Source organism: Polistes canadensis, unplaced genomic scaffold (assembly GCF_001313835.1).
Source record: "Polistes canadensis isolate GaletaPanama2010 unplaced genomic scaffold, ASM131383v1 scaffold_43, whole genome shotgun sequence".
In the NCBI taxonomy this organism is placed as follows: Eukaryota; Metazoa; Arthropoda; class Insecta; order Hymenoptera; family Vespidae; genus Polistes; species Polistes canadensis.
The window spans coordinates 119,625-137,357 of NW_014569590.1; the positions used below are offsets into that span (position 1 = coordinate 119,625).

The following is a 17,733-nucleotide window of genomic DNA, read 5'->3' on the forward strand; positions in this document are numbered from 1 at the left end:
TTATTATGTCGATTCCATTTGAAGTGTCGAACCGTAATGTTTGATCTTCCATCGTATCTATATACATCATTTCATAATTATTCCATTCAATTTATACTAACGTCTTAATCTATTTTAACGCGAATCATAATTAAAATAACATTCGAAAATGTGTTTCGAGGAAAAATCATCATTAATTATAATTGTAACCCTAATACTTTTGTAAAATTACCATTACAAAAAAGAAGCTCGGTACGATTATATCGAAAATGTTCTTCGCCTAGACTCCATTTGATTTTCTTTCCTTTGACCTTTTTTTCTTTCTTAATCGCCAAGCCTAATTGGTCAATTACGCTCATTACCGTCTCCGACGTAGGAAGGCGAACTGCCCGATTAAATCTCTCTTTCTCTTTCCTTCTCTTTCTGAACGCATCACTCCCTCACCCCTCGTTCTTTAATCCTTTCCATCCCTTCCACCATCTCAACCACCACCACCACCACTACCACCACCACCATCGGATCCGTTGCAGTCGCATTTGCATCAGAGAATCGAGTAGTATTATGCTGGAAAAATGTATATATAGCCTAACAGCCTTGGTTTGCTAACATAAACTCCGTCCACAAGTAGGCGGAGCCATTTTGGTAAAGCCTCCGTTGATGGAACGAAGCCTCGCCCTGCTTCTATTCTCTCTCTATCTTTCTCTCTATCTCTCTTATTCACCCCTATACCCCTCGTCAAATACCCCTTCCATCATCCACCTTGTTTGACTCTCACTCCACCTCTCCACCTTCCCACTCTCCAACATTTGCTTCCGATCCCCCTCCTGTTGGAATAACCTTCCTCATCGTATTTCTCCCTCTCTTTCTTCCACATACATTTGGACTCTTTCCTGCTCCCTTCCACGTTCCCGTCAATGCCCCCACCATTAAGTCCAGTTGCTGCAGGGTGCAAAAAGAAAAAGTCCGTTTGGAGTTGGCAGAATGCTCAAAGTCAGTCTACACGGAGAGCTCGACTCGTTCGGCGGCTGTTCGTTAGGTCAGCTGGCAGTGATCATCATCGATCCTTCTAAGCAAGCAGCTGTCAAAACGAGTGACAACGTAATACAATTATTATACCAGACGATAATATCATCCACACATTTATTTATCTGTCTAGCTGGTTTTTATTTCTATCAATCTTATAGAAACAGGGATTAGCTTTAGTGTGATTTATCAAGGTGATATATATGCAATATACATAGACATATATATAGATATATATATAGATCGTAAAGACTGTTTGATCGATTCGATCTTCGATCGTTTTTAATACAAATCAAGGTTCATTGAAGGATTCAAAAAAAAAAAAAAAGAAAGAAAAAAATAAAAAAGGAAAAAGACGAGGAAGTTTACGATAACTCGTGATGAGTTATCGCAAAGTCTGAAGGCTCAATACGTTTAACGCGATCAAGTGAGATCAGAGTTTAAGAATGACAGTACTAAGGATGACCTCGCCGGTGACGCCTCCATCGACCAGTCCAGGATCGGCCGACGAGGCACAAGCACCGCAACCCAGTGCCAGGCCAGCTCATCGATTGAGTTTTTCCGTGGCCGCATTGTTGGCGGACACTAAAAAATCACCGGAATCTTCTAGGAGGGAAGACACTTCAAAGATTAATTTGGAATCTTCGCCGATCTCATCTTATTCATCGGTAGATCAAGATCTCCTTACGACGGTAACTTCAAATCATACATCATCGAAATATCCTAGTGATCTTCGAACGAACAGATATAATCTAACAGCGTCACCCGATTCAGATGCGAAAACACAACGATATACCTGTGATTCGCCACGAATTACAACAGAAATTAGAACGCCACCGTCGAGATATACAGAAATAGAATTAGGATTAGAATCACCTACCGAAAGATGCACGTCTTATGGGACAATCGATTATAGGATCAGAACTAACAGCGATTCAGCTACTTCTTCGGATACCGTGCTACTCAAATGTTCAATACCATCGCCTAAAATAACGAACAATTCTCAAAGAGATTATGGTTCTCAGTCACCGAGAAGTAGCTCTCAAGAGGAAGGAAGATCTAGGTGTTCCGAGATCGAAGATATCGAAGATGACGATGAAAATAGTCTTGTAGATGTTGAAGATCTTCAACAACATGCATCCAGTCCTACACCCGTTAGACCGACTCCTGCTTACGTAGGTGGTTTTTCAACATTAGGAAGCATTCCTGGTATTCCACCTGGTCTTCATCCTGCCGTTTGGGGTCCTGGTCATCAAGCTGCTGCTGCTGCTGCTGCTGCCGCTGCTGCTACAGCATCATTTTTTCCTTCCCATTTCGGTCATCATGCTCCTCTCAACGGTAAGTTCATTTTATCTTTTTTATTTCCTTTCCTTTCCTTTCTTTTTTTTTTTTGTTCTAAATTCGATTTGAATCGTTTGCAATTAGTCGTGGAGAATCACTGAACGCGTTGAAACACACCATTTCCAAATATTCTTTGAACTTTGGCTCGAATCCAATTGCACTCTTTTTCTTCGGATTATTTTACATGTTCGAAACTAAGTGCATAAATTTCAATGGTCTTAAATCGGTTCAACATTATTATTTAACTATCTTGTAAACTTATTTTACGATTATAGAACTTACAATGTTTTTTTCTTTTTTACTATTGTAATTATAAGTTTTCAGAATTACACAATGGCATAGTTATTCTGGGCTTGTTATAATACATTTTTTAGGTGAATAAATTCGTTCGAATCGTCTTTAAAATTCAATTCGGAAAATCAAATTGCTAGAAACGATAAAAATAACAATAGTAAAATTATATTTTACAAGAAACGAATGAAATTGGGCATATGTAAAATAAAATTTGTAAGTACTCATTGTTATACCGTAAATAAGAGAAACCTGAGAATTTATTTAAAAAAGAAAAGTATCATCGTTATAATATTAATTATTGAGGTCAGGGTTTATTGATCGAGTAAAATACTTCTCTGTGATCAAATGGAAGGGGCAAGAGGGCGAGGTCAAGTGTACAATGATCGTGCATGGCTCTTGGAGTTTCGAATTTCGGAATCGAGACAATGTGAACGATTATGAGGAAGAAGGTACTTCCGGTAATAATCGAAAGGTCATCGTTGGAAGAAAATCGATTGGTTGGTTCAACTAAAAATGCTGTTCACGCTTCTACCTTGCGATAGCCTACCGTCGCATCGCGTTTAACACGTTTCAACGTAACAAACCAAACTGGATTTTTAGAATTTTTATATATATATTTTTTTTGTAGAAAGAGAGAGAGAGAGAGAGAAAGAGAGAAAGATGACTTTTGCTTGCTATGAAAAATTTAATTAAGAATGATAAGAAACTTTTACGAATTAATTAGAACAGTACTAGTTATATAAATCGTACGATAAAATTACATAAGATATATTACATATAATATAATGTCTCTTCCGTTAAAATGAATTCTTGAAAACATAAAGTATCTTAATAAATTATCAAATACATTAATATTTCTTTTTTCTTTTTTATCAAGATAATTGATTTAACGATAAATCATAATAATTTGTAATAATTAGCGATGTTTTTTTTCTCTCGCTTTCTCTTTTTGTTTTTTTAATTCATTCGAGAATACAGTATAATCGTGTGTTAGGGTAATCGTTATAAATTTGTTCATGCGAGAAACGAAGGAATAGGACGTAAATCATAATTTTAAAATATGAACCATACATTATAACTTTTCACACCCTCTCGTCTTCAACTTCGTGCCATACTTTATTTCTTAAATTTTGTAGAGAAGTAGCAACACTCGAGTAAAATTACGAGATGATACTTTAAAAAAAATTCATACCTGTCTATGAGAGAGAAAAAAAAAAAGAAAAAAAAGAAGAAAAATAAACGTGAATTCGTCCGTAATTTTGAAGATGATAAATTCTCAAAGTCGAGAAGAAAGAAGTGATTAATAACTGTCTATAAAAGAGAAAAAAAGAAAAAAAAAAAAGAAAGAAAGAAAAATAATACCTTGATCGGTCATTTTTTGAAAATAATGAATCACACAAATGAATAAGAAACATTGCATTAATTTAATGATTTTTAAAACGGACAATAAAAGGAGAGGTATTCGTGACGTATTGATTAAATCCAATAGAACGAGATCCATCATGAAATCTTTTCTCGGATCGAATCGATCGAAAAATAATCACCGTAGAAGATCGGCGTCGTTCGTGTTATAGTAGATAGTTATGCAATTCGAACAAAGGATGTGAAAAGCAGAGAAATCTCGCATCTCTTTACAATCGATGGTATATACAGCATCGGATAATCTTAGCTTTCTCGTCATTGGTTATATCAACGGCATCAATTTAATTATTTCGAATGTGTATACTCGGGGGATCCTTTTCTCTAAATTTACAAAAATTCAATTTACTTTTATTTTGTTGCACTTTTATTAACCTCCTCATTGATTGTATGCAACGAACCAACGAACGAATGGATAGAAAAAAAAAACACGGATGAAGAAGCCACCAAAAAACAAAAGAAGAAAAATTAAAGGAGGTAAAGAAAAATAAATAAAAAAAGAGAAGGAAAAAAGATCCACGAATTCGGAGAGACTAATTGGGACCCTTAGGTCTCCCAGAAGAAGAAGAGGAAGCTCAAGTATACAAACGCGTTTAGAGTAGTAGGAGGAGAATACAACACAACAAGGACTACGAGGACTGATCGTAAGTCCTCCTACCGTACCATGGAATCCTTGATTTTCTTTCTCTCTCTCTCTCTCTCGTAGTAAGAAGGATGAGAAAGAGGATCGAGTAAAAGATGTTCCTTTTGTAAACCAACCAAAAGGACCATCTCAGTAGAGAAGAGGAGTAAGGGTTGGGTGATATGGTGCTGACGACGGTGCCTGTCGAATTTGAAATTCAGAAACGACGACGATCCTGCTGCCTCTTTTGTTTCGTATAGGTCTCTCTCTCTCTCTCTCTCTCTCTCTCTCTCTCTCTCTCTCTCTTTCTTTCTCCTTCTGTCTTTCTCGTTCAGTTTGCCGCAACATGGACTCAACGAGAGAGCCGTTCACCTCGGCTCTACAAATCTGTCAATTGTCTGGAGACAAATCTCGTGGAATATAACCGATATATCCTTGAAGAAGGAGAATGAGAATGAGAAAAGGAAGAAGAGAATGAGAGAAAGAGAGAGAGAGAGAGAGAGAGAGATAGAAGTAGATCCCAGTAGTTGTAGTAGTTCTACATTCCTGCCTCGGCGTGTCTGTCCTCGCTGTTTCGAATCCTCCTCCATCTATTTACTCTTTTCCTTCCCCCTTTTCTCCTTTTCTCCTTCTTCGTCCACCGTACGATCTCGTGTCATACGATTCGAACAACAAGCCCATCTTCTTCGACGAATCGTATATTACACACAACCTTTTTCTTTATCTTCCTTTTGTTGTGTCGATTCTTCAATACGTGTGTCGTAGAAAATTGTTCTTCCAGAATAAAAAATAAAAGTAGAAATGTATATACATGTGTGTGTAGTTTTATGTATTGATATTTTATTTATAGTATCGATAAGAATGTGTAATTAGTTTGTTAAATATTATTACGAGTCAATAATATTTAATTACAATTTTCTATAGAATTTTATTTTCAATATATTGCTCTGCCAATATGTAAATTATAGAATATTAAATTGATGTATAGAATAAATAAGAGAATGCTGAATTATTCATTTTCTTTTAACTAAAAAAAAAACAACTATATATAATTTTGTTATTAAAACTTAATTTCTTTTTATTACAAGACCAGTTAATCTCTACAACTTATAACGAACGTATTTTAATTCTAGATTCGAAGAATACGATATAAAAAAATCATACTTTGTTGGAGATTTAAAAGGGAAATAGAATCTGTCGGAATAAATATTGGTTCTCACAGGGCACTATAATGTATATATAATATGTAATATATGTAATGTATATATATAATATGTAAATCTATAATATGTATATGTGTTTTATTTCAATTGTTGTTATTATACACGGTTATAAATTTCGTTCAAGATGAGACTCCACATCAGTGACGACGGGTATACATATTTATGCGTTACTAAATAGCACGCTGACGGAACGATTAAGTAGCGTGCTCGTACGCGCGGACAGCAAGGCGTTTGTCTTGCCGATTTTGCAACGTCCTTTTGCCGAGTAATTTATCGCGAATCATGGCACGCCGGTGTGCAAACTGTTTACTGCCCTGATCGAACGAAGGAACGAACGAATGAACGAACGAACGAACCATCGCCATTGATCGAGAATCCATGGAAGTAAAGTGATTTTCTTTCCTATTCTTTAATAATTTATCCCGTTTTTATATCGTTGACGTTTGCAAAACGTAACGCAAAACAAAAAAACTATATCGCAAATGTGCACACATTAAAATAAATATAAATAAATAATTTTGTTCATTAATTAATTCCACATGCCATTGATAACAAAATGTATATTTATGTATGTAAGTTAATTCGTTGGTCAATATGCAAATAAAATTATTCCCGATGTTTCTTTTTTTTTTTTTTTATATATATATAGATCGTAGCGTTTTCTTAATTAGAGGAAAAAGTATTATTCTTTTGTTTGCATTCATCGATTTGAAAATATAATGTACATCGGAACGCGTTCGTCCTTTCTCACGATTCGATTGTAATATATTATGGTTGATCGTTTTTATGAAGATCGACAAAGAAAGAAAGAAAAGGAAAAAAATATTCTGAAGCAAGGAAAGATCGGCTGCCAGGGTAGTTATTGCTCAAACTAATAATTTCGAGTAAATTGGAAAAACGGCGGCTTTAGTTTTTCTCGTTCATCCGGTTAAAGAAATAAAGAAGGACAACAAGTACACGCGTTAAGTACTAGGTAACCGAGAAGGGTGTTTCAAAGAATAAAAAGTACGAGGAATAAAAAGAAGAAAAAAATCTAGGTCTTATAGACAGAAACAATACAACAAGCGGTGGGCCTCCTCCATGGGCCGGAATTTTGCGGTCGACCGACAAAAACGTAATGAGGCCAGTTTGCGGCGCCGTTCCGACGGAAAAATTATGAATCGACTATCCAAAGAACTGTAGAGGAAGAAACACACACTCTCTCTCTCTCTCTCTCTATCTCTCATGCTGTTCTTGTATTCTATAAAAATAAGAAGAGTCAACGGGCACGTTTCCCTTTCTTTAACCCCTTCCCAAAGCAAAAACAGGACATTGCGGTCGACTCTCTTTCCACCTGGTCTCTCACCTTAGGCGTGCCCGGAACGCACCTCCGGACTCCTTCCAACACTCAAAAACGAACAACCTGTTGTTGTCCTATCCTATTTTATCCTAATGTTATTTTCTCTTTCTTATGTTACCTTATATCCACCTAACTGTTCCTTCTTGCTTCCTAATCATTTACGTTGTAACTACATGTGTTGATATCTATTCATTCCTATCTAACACTTTTTTATTTCGTATTTGCTAAATTCTGGTAATTGGGAGTTCTTTAGGTTAGAGTAATTTATTTTTTTTCTTTTATATATATATTTAATTGAAAGATAGATTCAAACTAAATAATAATGATGATTATTTTAGTGGTTACTTCTATCTTCGTAGATTAGAAAATAAATTGAGTCATGCGCTATCTAAATTTAACTTATTCAAAGTTTCACAACAAACATCCAAATTTAAGCTATCAAACTGATTTATAATATCGAATTGTAATTTTTAATATAATTCAACGAATATTTTTAATTTGCGCGCGTGTGTGTCTGTGTGTTTTTTTTTAATTAACTTTATGATTTTTCACCGGGATATAATTTATTTTTTCTTTTTTTTTTTTTGGTAGAAAATGGAGAACCCGCAAAGATCAAATGCAACCTCAGGAAACACAAGCCCAACCGGAAACCGAGGACACCGTTCACGACGCAACAGTTGCTAGCCCTGGAGAAGAAGTTTCGTGAGAGGCAGTATCTCAGTGTTGCCGAACGAGCCGAGTTCTCGTCTTCGTTGCATCTAACAGAAACTCAGGTTGGTACTACATAAGTAAAGTCCCTTTTCGCAGAACTTCTAATGGTACTAGTCACGAAGTAATTATCTTGGCATTTCGTCAAGCGAGACACGTTTCTCTCTTGCTATTAATATCTTCCTCTCATCTTTTACTTCGTCTTCTTCTTATTTTTCTTCTTATTCGTGAGAGAATAGTTTTGTATCATTTTCTGTTACATTTGTACGACAATTTAAATGTTTGACAGCTGCTATTAGACACGGCAAATAAATAAACAATGTTTAGGCTAATTTAGAAAACGTTGAACTGATAAAAAAAAAAATAAAATGATGTTTCTGTTACAAAATACAGCACATAGTCAGAAATAAAAATAGAACAAAAATTATAGTCCGATTTATTAAATTCAACCATTTTTAATTCCCTCTTTTACATGATTTACAAATAAGACATTTTTTATTCCCATTATTTTTTTGCAAACATGAGTCGTTAAATATACGCATTCTTAGTATACGTGCGGTAATTAGCGTACGTACAATGCATAAATGTTGCATGACGGTAATGTAACGACATGATGAAAGAATGAAAGGGAGTATATAGAGAAAGTAGTGAGTTGAGAGGAGGACTGGGGAGGTAAGGGTGAGGGTGGTGGTCGAGGAACGGTAAACGGGAATTTTATTAATACACTACAAATTGGCTGAAGCACGTTTCGCGATACCACGCGATGACCGTAGAGCAATTATGCCTTGGCCGAAGTTTAAGAACTCTCATTTTCCTCCCTTCCCCCTTTCCATCTCTCTTAACCTCCTTTTCCTTCGTTCCCGGCCATTTTCAGATAATATATAAATCCATTTCCCATCAATGGAAGTTCGTCATATTTAATCGCAACGTTTTCATCGTTAAATGCAGAATTTTAGATACGATAATTAACGATTACTGCAACCTATCCGTCAACACACACACACACACACACATATTCATGCACATACGTGAACATAATACGTGTAGATATTTTTAAATGTCTGCTCGTAAAATCCTCTTCTGGTAACTTGAATTTAATAGAACGGCTACGATGTTTTCGTACTTAATGATCCGACGTGATAATTATCTCGAAAGATTATCTACCGAGATAATTAGATCGGTTGTGAAGAGTTCATGCTCGATCTTCATGCGAGAAGATTTCTACCTATCTTTCTCTCTATTTCTCTCTTTCTCTTTAACTACTCCCTTTTCGGGAATTTAACGATTGAGATGGGTGATTTGATCGGTTTTATGTGCTGCCTAATTCGAAGAATAAATTTCATTTCATCTTTCTTCAACCTCGATCGTAATCTATTTTAACATTTATTTAAATACATTTAATAAATAAATGTTATCGGATAAATCTAATATTGTAAATAAATTGTTCAAACGAAATGAATAAGATGAATTTCAAAAAATGTTGAAACAAATTTTGAAATTGAAATTTGTTTTATTTTTTTCTTGTTCTTATTTGAAATGAAGTTTTTTTTCTATTTTGTTTTGTTTTATATGATTTTAGGTGAAAATCTGGTTTCAAAATAGACGAGCAAAAGCGAAACGTTTGCAAGAAGCGGAAATCGAGAAGTTGCGAATGTCTGCTGTGAGACAGCATCACTCGGCTCTTTATGGTTCGCATCCGGGACTTCTCACACCGGCCGGACTCTATCCCATGGGAATGCTATCTCATCCTGGGTTGACGCCTCATCATCCGATATCTCAACATCCTTCGAGAGAATGAAACTAACGTCCTAGAATCTACGATTCCAAACTTGTCCTTCTTATCTAACAAGAGGAATGACATTAAACGGGTATTCTGCACCCTTTGGATTTTCCTTCGAGAGAAAACAAAATAAACAGCCATTGGGATCGTTTTCGATTATTTTTCCTATAAGGAAAAAAAAACTCGAAGAGAAGATTTTAATTTCTAACGATACAAAAAAAAAATATATCTATCGAAGATGAGTGAATTATTTTCTTTTTTGTTGCGTTAAAAATGACAAAGTGAAATTAATTGGAATATCGACGATTCGCAGTTGTGCCAATTGTTCCTTTTTTAAAATAACAAGGAATGACTATAATGATTAATAATAAATACTGTAAATAAATTGTAAATAATTTGACAAAAGGAATGTGACAAGAATTTGTAAATAAAAGATACGAGTAATGTGAGTGAGAAAAAAACAATCAATGCGAATCGATTCGAGTTGTCGGAGAATTGAAAATGAACAATCGCGATTTCGCGACTGATCCCAACTCAACGCGATTTTTGTGTTTCTTGTTTTCCAATTTTGTACAAATGTAGATATAAGTGACGCGGGGAAAAGAGTAGAGAAGAGTTATTTAATAAATCCTAATATCTAAAAAAAAAACAAGAAAAAACCTAATTGTTTTTTAATAAAACACACTCAAACGTATTCCATATGATATTCGTATATCCAATCAAAAATAAAAGACAAAAATCATTAAAACAAACTCCCAAATATTCAAACACCATAAAGAACACCAACAAATTCCAATTCTCAACAGTATCATAAAACAAAACAAAAAAAAAGAAAAAGAACTCAACACAAGCATAAGAATCCCAAAAATGTGTCCCATCTTAGGTGTTCCTCGGTTAACCGATCATCTTGACGAGTTTCTAAAAATTTAAAAAAAAAACAAAAAAAAACCAGAAAAAAATGATAGACCCATCTAAACAAAATTCATTGCACAGATAAGATACTTTAAATAACCAGGTGTTCCTCAATTAACTTACCGATCTGACGAGTCTCTAAAAATTTCCCCAAAAAAAGAAAAAAAAAAAGAAAAATGATAAACCCATCTTAAAAAGCTCATGGCAGATAAGAGATCAGTAAAAGGACCAGGACTATTGGGTTGAATACAAACTTTGTAGAAAGTTTTGAAATGACTTTGATGATTAGGTTTATATACTCGGTCAAAAGATAAACGGATTTTCTTCGTTCGTTCCTTACTTACTTACTTACTTACTTTGGAGTATCCTTTGAAAAAGCGATTAGACCTTGCCGATTACTTGGTATCGGATAATGGCGTCTCTGTGCGTATATGTCGCGGGGATAAATTAGCCGTGGCAATTAGTTTCGGAATCGACCGCCCCGGGCGGTTGGCGCCACCATCTTGATTGCAGGGTAAGAGTAAGTACAGAAGTGGAGGAAGGAAGAAAAGAGGTAAAAGAGAAAGAGAAAAAGAGAGTAAGAGAGAAAGAAGGAGAGGAAGAGAGAGAAAGAGAGAAAGAGAAAGAGAAAAGGAGATAGGACTTAAAGACAGTAGCAAGCACTGTTTGCCGAAAGGCAAGCGAGTCGGTCCGCGCGCGGGCTAATTAGCGATGCCCACCGAGATATCGTCGACGTACGCTAATAATACCGGGCATAAATATTCCCAATTTTTTTCGTCTGCCACGTTCTCTTCTCCATCTCTTTATTTGCTTTATTTCTTTTCTCTCTCTCTTTATTTTTCTTTCTTTACCATCTTTCTTCATCCCCCTATTACCTACCCCCATTTTATTTCTTTTGCCCACGTATATATGCGTGTTTGTTTATTTAATATCTATTTTCTTATTATTCGTCATCCTTGATTTACCATGAATATTATCAATTCTTTTTTTTTTCTTACTACCACGTTATCTCTCTCTTTTTATTTTTTTATATTTCTTTATTCTCTTTCACGATTCGCCATCTCTGTTCATCCCGATTTTTTCCCCCGCGGTGATCGCGTATTTATTTAATTTAATTTTTCTTTTCTCTTCTTTTGTATTCTCTTATTTTCTCCATCTCGGTTTACCACCCCCCATATACGTGTCTGAATTTAATCGTGTAATTAGTCCATGCTCGCTATTACCACGGCTTCTATACTTTTTTTCTCTTTGTTTCTTATTTCGTTTAGTTTCCTTTTTAAACGAAAAGAAAGAGAGAAATGCAGGTAGATGATATCTTGGAACGATACCAAAGTCAACTACCGGGCTTGTTAGAATCGTCCGAGAGACTACCGTACGACTACACACACTTACAGTATAAAAGAGAATACCGGAAAGGTTACGATGTATGTTTCAGTATGCGGAATCCTTGCTACCGAGGATTTTTAACATGCTTGTTGTCCTTCAAGGGAGAAAAGATCAACCGATTCGATCGATGTCTTTTCTTGTAACAGGAATGAAATTGTATTTAATCGAATTGCGATTAAGAAAAAAAGAAAAAAAAAGATAAGAAAGCAAAAAAGAAGAAGGAAAAAAAGAGGAAACCCAGTTTTAAATGTATTCATGAATTTGAATAGCAAGATGATGACTTTATCATCGATTTACCTTACCCGACTTCTCAACAGTTTACTTTACCTTTATTTTCACTCATTTGCTATGAACGTCGGACTCGATCATGGCAGGGCACACGTATCGAACAGGCTTGTTAGTCCTAACGACGACGTAAGACCGAGTGTCCTTATCTCTTAACAACCCTTCCTTGAAGTTGACTCGTCTAAGAGAAACCGTTACCATGTTCGGAGATCGTTAAACGACGATAAAGGATGGATCACCGATAACAATCTACCATCATTTCATAGGTCGTTAGAATTTTTCAAATCATATTTTTCTATAGCAATCCTATCGATCTATCTATAGTAATGTAGACAACTCAGTTAGTATATCTTTTGTAATTTCATCACTCTGTAATGCTCGTTCAAGCTCGTTTTAATTATTGATGAGAAAAATAAAGATAATAGAAAAAAAGTAAAATGATATGACATGATGAAAGTTAAAGAACGGGGGAGGGGGATTTAAGAATCGAGTTTAAGTACTTACGATGCTCGATAACTCGGTTAAGTTAAATGATTTAATTAGCCTGCCTTTCGATCGATCGTTCGAAAGAGAGAGAAAGAAAAATATTTATCTCAGTTTCTTTTCAACTCTCTCTCTCTCTCTCGTGAACTAAATAATTATCGGAAATCGTCGATGCAATAAAAATTATCGTTAACCGTGAATTAAAGCGTTCCGAAGCGTTTCCAGAGTGGAGGCCACTTAATGAACGATTAACGCCCAGGCTTATGCAACTGAAATTAATTATCTGCCGATAAAGTTCTTTTTCTTCTTTCAGATTGAAGAATAAAGAGGTGGAGGAAAAGAGTTCGGTGAAAAGAAATTGTTCTTCGTTCGAGGATCGTATTTGTGTGTTGGTACCGATGACGATGCTGCTGTTAATACTGGTATTAGTAATGGTGAAGTTGATCGTAGGGGGGTTACGGGGTAGGAATAAAATTTAAGAGGTGGGGGAACGTATTAATGATCGCGATAAACCGCGTGGCAGAAAACACGCGAGGTTACAGATTGCGGATTATTTTAGGGGCGGCGTGTTAAATAGCCAGCCGCGGATCGCATATTTGAAAACTTGGATACACTTACTTAGTATATTAACTTACTTGTCATTTTTTTGGATTATTTTATTTGTCGATGTTTCCACAAATTTTGTCACATTTTCTAATCGAATTTATTTTGACAGATATATTCTGTTTCTTTTATATTATATTTGTAATTTGTATACTTTATTTAGATATAAATTATGTTTTTACATGCGCAGACTGTTTCGTAATATTTAGGAATTTAGGAATGGAGACATAAAACCAATGAAAAAAATTCATATTGTATTAAAATTGTATCTATCTGCAAGACGTGGAGCAATGTTTAGAAATTCAAGCCGAAGATAAGGATTTTGATGTACATTTTTTATGAACGTAAACTATCGTGAATTATTGGAACACAAAAGTATTTATAGTTTTGGAACAAATAGGAAGTATGTTTATATGCATTTTTTCAATTCTTAGTTTTCCACATATTTAAAATAAAATTATATAAACATATATTAATTTTTATTTGTAATTATTTCTTATTCTTTCATTAATCTTTTTCTATTTCTAAGCTTTCCACGAGTATATTCAATTATTCATTCTAGCAAGGCTATTAATAATACGTCGACGGAACGATTTGTTTTTCCCACTCGTGAGAGAAAACATTTAACGAAAAATTCGGCTAAATAATTTTCCCTTTAACAAATGAACAGTTAACATTCGTGAGAAATACCTTTTCTCTTAGATACTTATTTACTTACGTATACTTTTCGTACTTCGTACGTGTATTTAGGTACTTTCGTATATGAGTATGTATTTATACTCTTTTACTATCTTAACGAGCGAATAACGTTTCACAACTGCGGTGAATTTAATGGCGAAAATCAACATACATTTATCTTATTTACAAAGATTAACTTTATTAATTATTAATTGAAAATAACCGATAGGATAACTCGTGCGGTTATTAGTTATCTTTGTAGCGGACGACTATCGTATATGATTCTGATAAATGAATATTTATTTTCATTTTATCTTTATTATTTTTCACGTAACCATTCGAAAGTGATCTTTCTCGTTATCGTGTATTTTTTAAAAATATTTCTTTCTTTCTTTTTCTTGAATGAAAACTTTCGCAATGATTGAAGATATTGTAAAACATGCGAATAAGCATTAATCCTTGATATTAACAAGTTACGCTCGTATTTCGAATTTGATTATTTTCGAATTTTTTATTTAAGAGTTTATAGTTCATATATTTAAAAAAAAAAATTATCATTTAAATGTTTTTGAATTGTAAAATGATCTCAATAAATGTTATATATTTTTGAATAATTATTACTATGATCTATGATCTATGCTAATAATTTAATCGATTGGTTAATAGGTAGAGTAGAAATTGTTAATATTAAAAATACTATTGCTATATAGGTATTCAAACATAGACTATTAAAAATAGTTAATTAAAAAGAAACTATGATCCTAGATACTTAAATAAAAAATATCAAACATTCTCAATGTAAAAAATGCAACCGAATAAAATATTAATTTATATATATATAAAACTAAAAATATTCATAAATAAAAAACTACCAATATTATGTTTAACTATAAACTATTAAAAATTCCCACATTATTAATTCCAACTAAATTTAAATTTCATAAAATATTATACCTATACTAATTTTTACTAATAATCTTAGCATTAGAAAAACTTTAAAAATATTATTCTAAAATTACTTCTAGAGATGGAAAAATTCGTTAATATCCGAGGAAATAAAAAGAAGTTTTTTTAAGATAGAGGCAAGGAAGAAAAAAAATAGATAAAAATGAGAGAGTACGTTTAAAGTCGATGAAAGAAGTGGCAAAAAACAATAGGAAAAAAAAAACGCGGGAGACAGGAGACCGTTAAGAGAGAGAATTTTTTTTTGTGATCGTTCTTTTTAGTGAAAGTTATTCTAACTAAACGATGTTGGCAATGGTTATCGGTACCGGCATGGCGTTATAATCGTTGAATTTAATTACGGGTTAATGCGACAACGACGACGACGAAACGTTCTATGTTTGAAAAAGTTTTGTCCGTTAATATCGACGTGAATGTGTTATCTCTCTCTCTCTCTCTCTCTCTCTCTCTCTCTCTTTTTCTCTATCTATATCTCTACTTCACTCTCTTTCAGTATCTCTCGACAGTGTGTTTGCTTACAAATATATTTGCGCACGCGCATCCAACCACGTTCACGCTTTCAATTCTCACCCAAGAAGTGAATCAAATTATCTCGAGGGAGGATCTATGAGAATCAAATTCTAAAATCTACCACTCCAGTTTAACCCTTTTAGTGCCGAGCAAAAAATCATACTTATGCGAAGAATACCGAGCAAATGTGACGAATTTGCTAAGGTTCGGAAAAAAGCTCATAAAAACCAAATTAAAAATGTTTACGAAATTCAAAATACAGCATATTACGAAATATAGAGAGACTGAAATGAATGTTAATCATATTTGAATATTTGTTCAAAATCATACTAATTAAGTTTTCTTCCAATGCGAATAGTAAGAAGATATTTTCGTAAGTGTAGTGAACGACGATTTAAAAGGGTTAAGTCAAAGTTTTAGTTCTTTAAATGAAATTAAATATTTAAAGGGAAAAAAGAACAGAAGCAAAATTTTGGATTAAAATTTATTAGATCGTTCTATCCGTGGGCAGTTTTTACTGTTAAAAATTTATTTCGTTATTTATATTTATTATATTTTTAATGTATTGCATTTGATATTACACTTGTTTATTTATATTTGAATAGAAACTAAAATAAATATAATTTTTTTCATGTTGATGATATACAGTATCAATCGGTATAAATATCAACTTTTATATTTTTAATTTTTTATTTCAATTTTTCCTTCCGCGATAATCCACGAATAAATAGACAAATATATGTATTTGTTGATAAATAATAGAATAGTGTGTTTTAAATGATTTAACTATGATTATATTTGTGCGTTGTTAATAAAAATAAATTTATGCAAGAATACTAAATACATCATTTAGTATGTCTCTTTAAATTCTCTTTGCACAGGGTATTAATTACGAAGCGACAGTGCCATTTATCAGTGGAAGACAATTTAATCGTTAAGACCGAGTTAACGTTAAATCCAACATGGCATCGAATCGATCTTAATGTTAATTAATATTCCTCGTGGTCGGTACCAGAGAAAGATCGCGGTGCATTCGAGCAAACTTACCAGCTGAAACTTGGCAAGCGGTTCTGTTAGTTAATCCTAAACCGGTTGTAAACGCGTCTTGGTCATCGTGATATCGTTGACTTACTAATTGGAAGGATAACAGACAAATATGTCTTCCGATACTTTGCCCAATTTTCATACAATATTTTTTTCTTTTGTCCATCCACTGATGTTCATCAGAGAAAATTGTATCGTTTTATTTCATTTAAAACGATCAATCAAATTGATTTTTTATTATTTCTTATATTCAAAGTCGAAAATCATTAATAACTTCATATACGTTCGTTGGCCTAATTAATACGACAACAAAATCACACTGAAGAATTTTCATCTGATCACGAATTCGTGACAAATTCATTAAAATTATTAACACATAAATGTCACAAATGTTCAAGAGTATAAGAATTAATCATTATAATGACTTTACGTTGACTTAATTTGATACAACAAATTAAAGTTAAAACACCAGATGAGAAAATTAAAAGAAAAAGTTACTTTCCAATGTTTTTCTTTCTTTTCTTTTCCGAGAATATTATATTTGTGACAAATTAATGAAAATTATTTACATTAATACACGTTGTACATATTTCAAATAAGAAATTAATTATTTTAGAGAACAGCTTGTAATATTTGAGCGTGGAAGGTGGTCCCGGTCCATTTTGATATCGTCAATGTAAAATAAAATACGAATAAGAAGAAGAGAAAACGTTTCTTTAACGCGACATGAGTTCGCACCATAATTTCGCGTAATTTATTCGAACGAGACGGTAGTGTTCACCGGGTCGAATCGTCGTTCGCGTGATTCTAAGTGAGCGCAAAGTGGTAGCTCGTGTAGTTTCCATCCGTAGGTGGTCGTCACCGCGTGATACGAAAAGCAACGAGAAGAGAGAACCTCGTCGTAAACATTATGCCGATTATTGTTGTTCGCAGTACAGTTTGGATATACTCGTAATACTTATGTGTTACTTATAAATCATAAGAGCTTCTGTGTAAGAGAGAGAGAGAGAAAGAGAGAAAGAGTAATTTATTACCCTTACATTTACACAAAATTCAATTCAACTACATCCAAATAAAAAAAGAAACAAATAACCACGATCGAAAGAAAAATTATGTGTTTGTATTTTAATGATAATGTAAT

General features: G+C 33.7%; 1 protein-coding gene across 1 annotated transcript; it reads left to right on the forward strand.

Moving 5' to 3' along the window:
* Positions 1-962: 962 nt before the first annotated feature.
* LOC106785018 (muscle segmentation homeobox-like) lies at positions 963-10,896 on the forward strand. The gene is made up of 3 exons (XM_014745116.1): positions 963-2,340; positions 7,832-8,013; positions 9,528-10,896. Exons 1-3 carry the CDS (start codon positions 1,449-1,451, stop codon positions 9,744-9,746), a joined length of 1,293 nt encoding a protein of 430 aa, XP_014600602.1. The 5' UTR covers positions 963-1,448; the 3' UTR covers positions 9,747-10,896.
* The last annotated feature ends 6,837 nt before the right edge of the window (positions 10,897-17,733 follow it).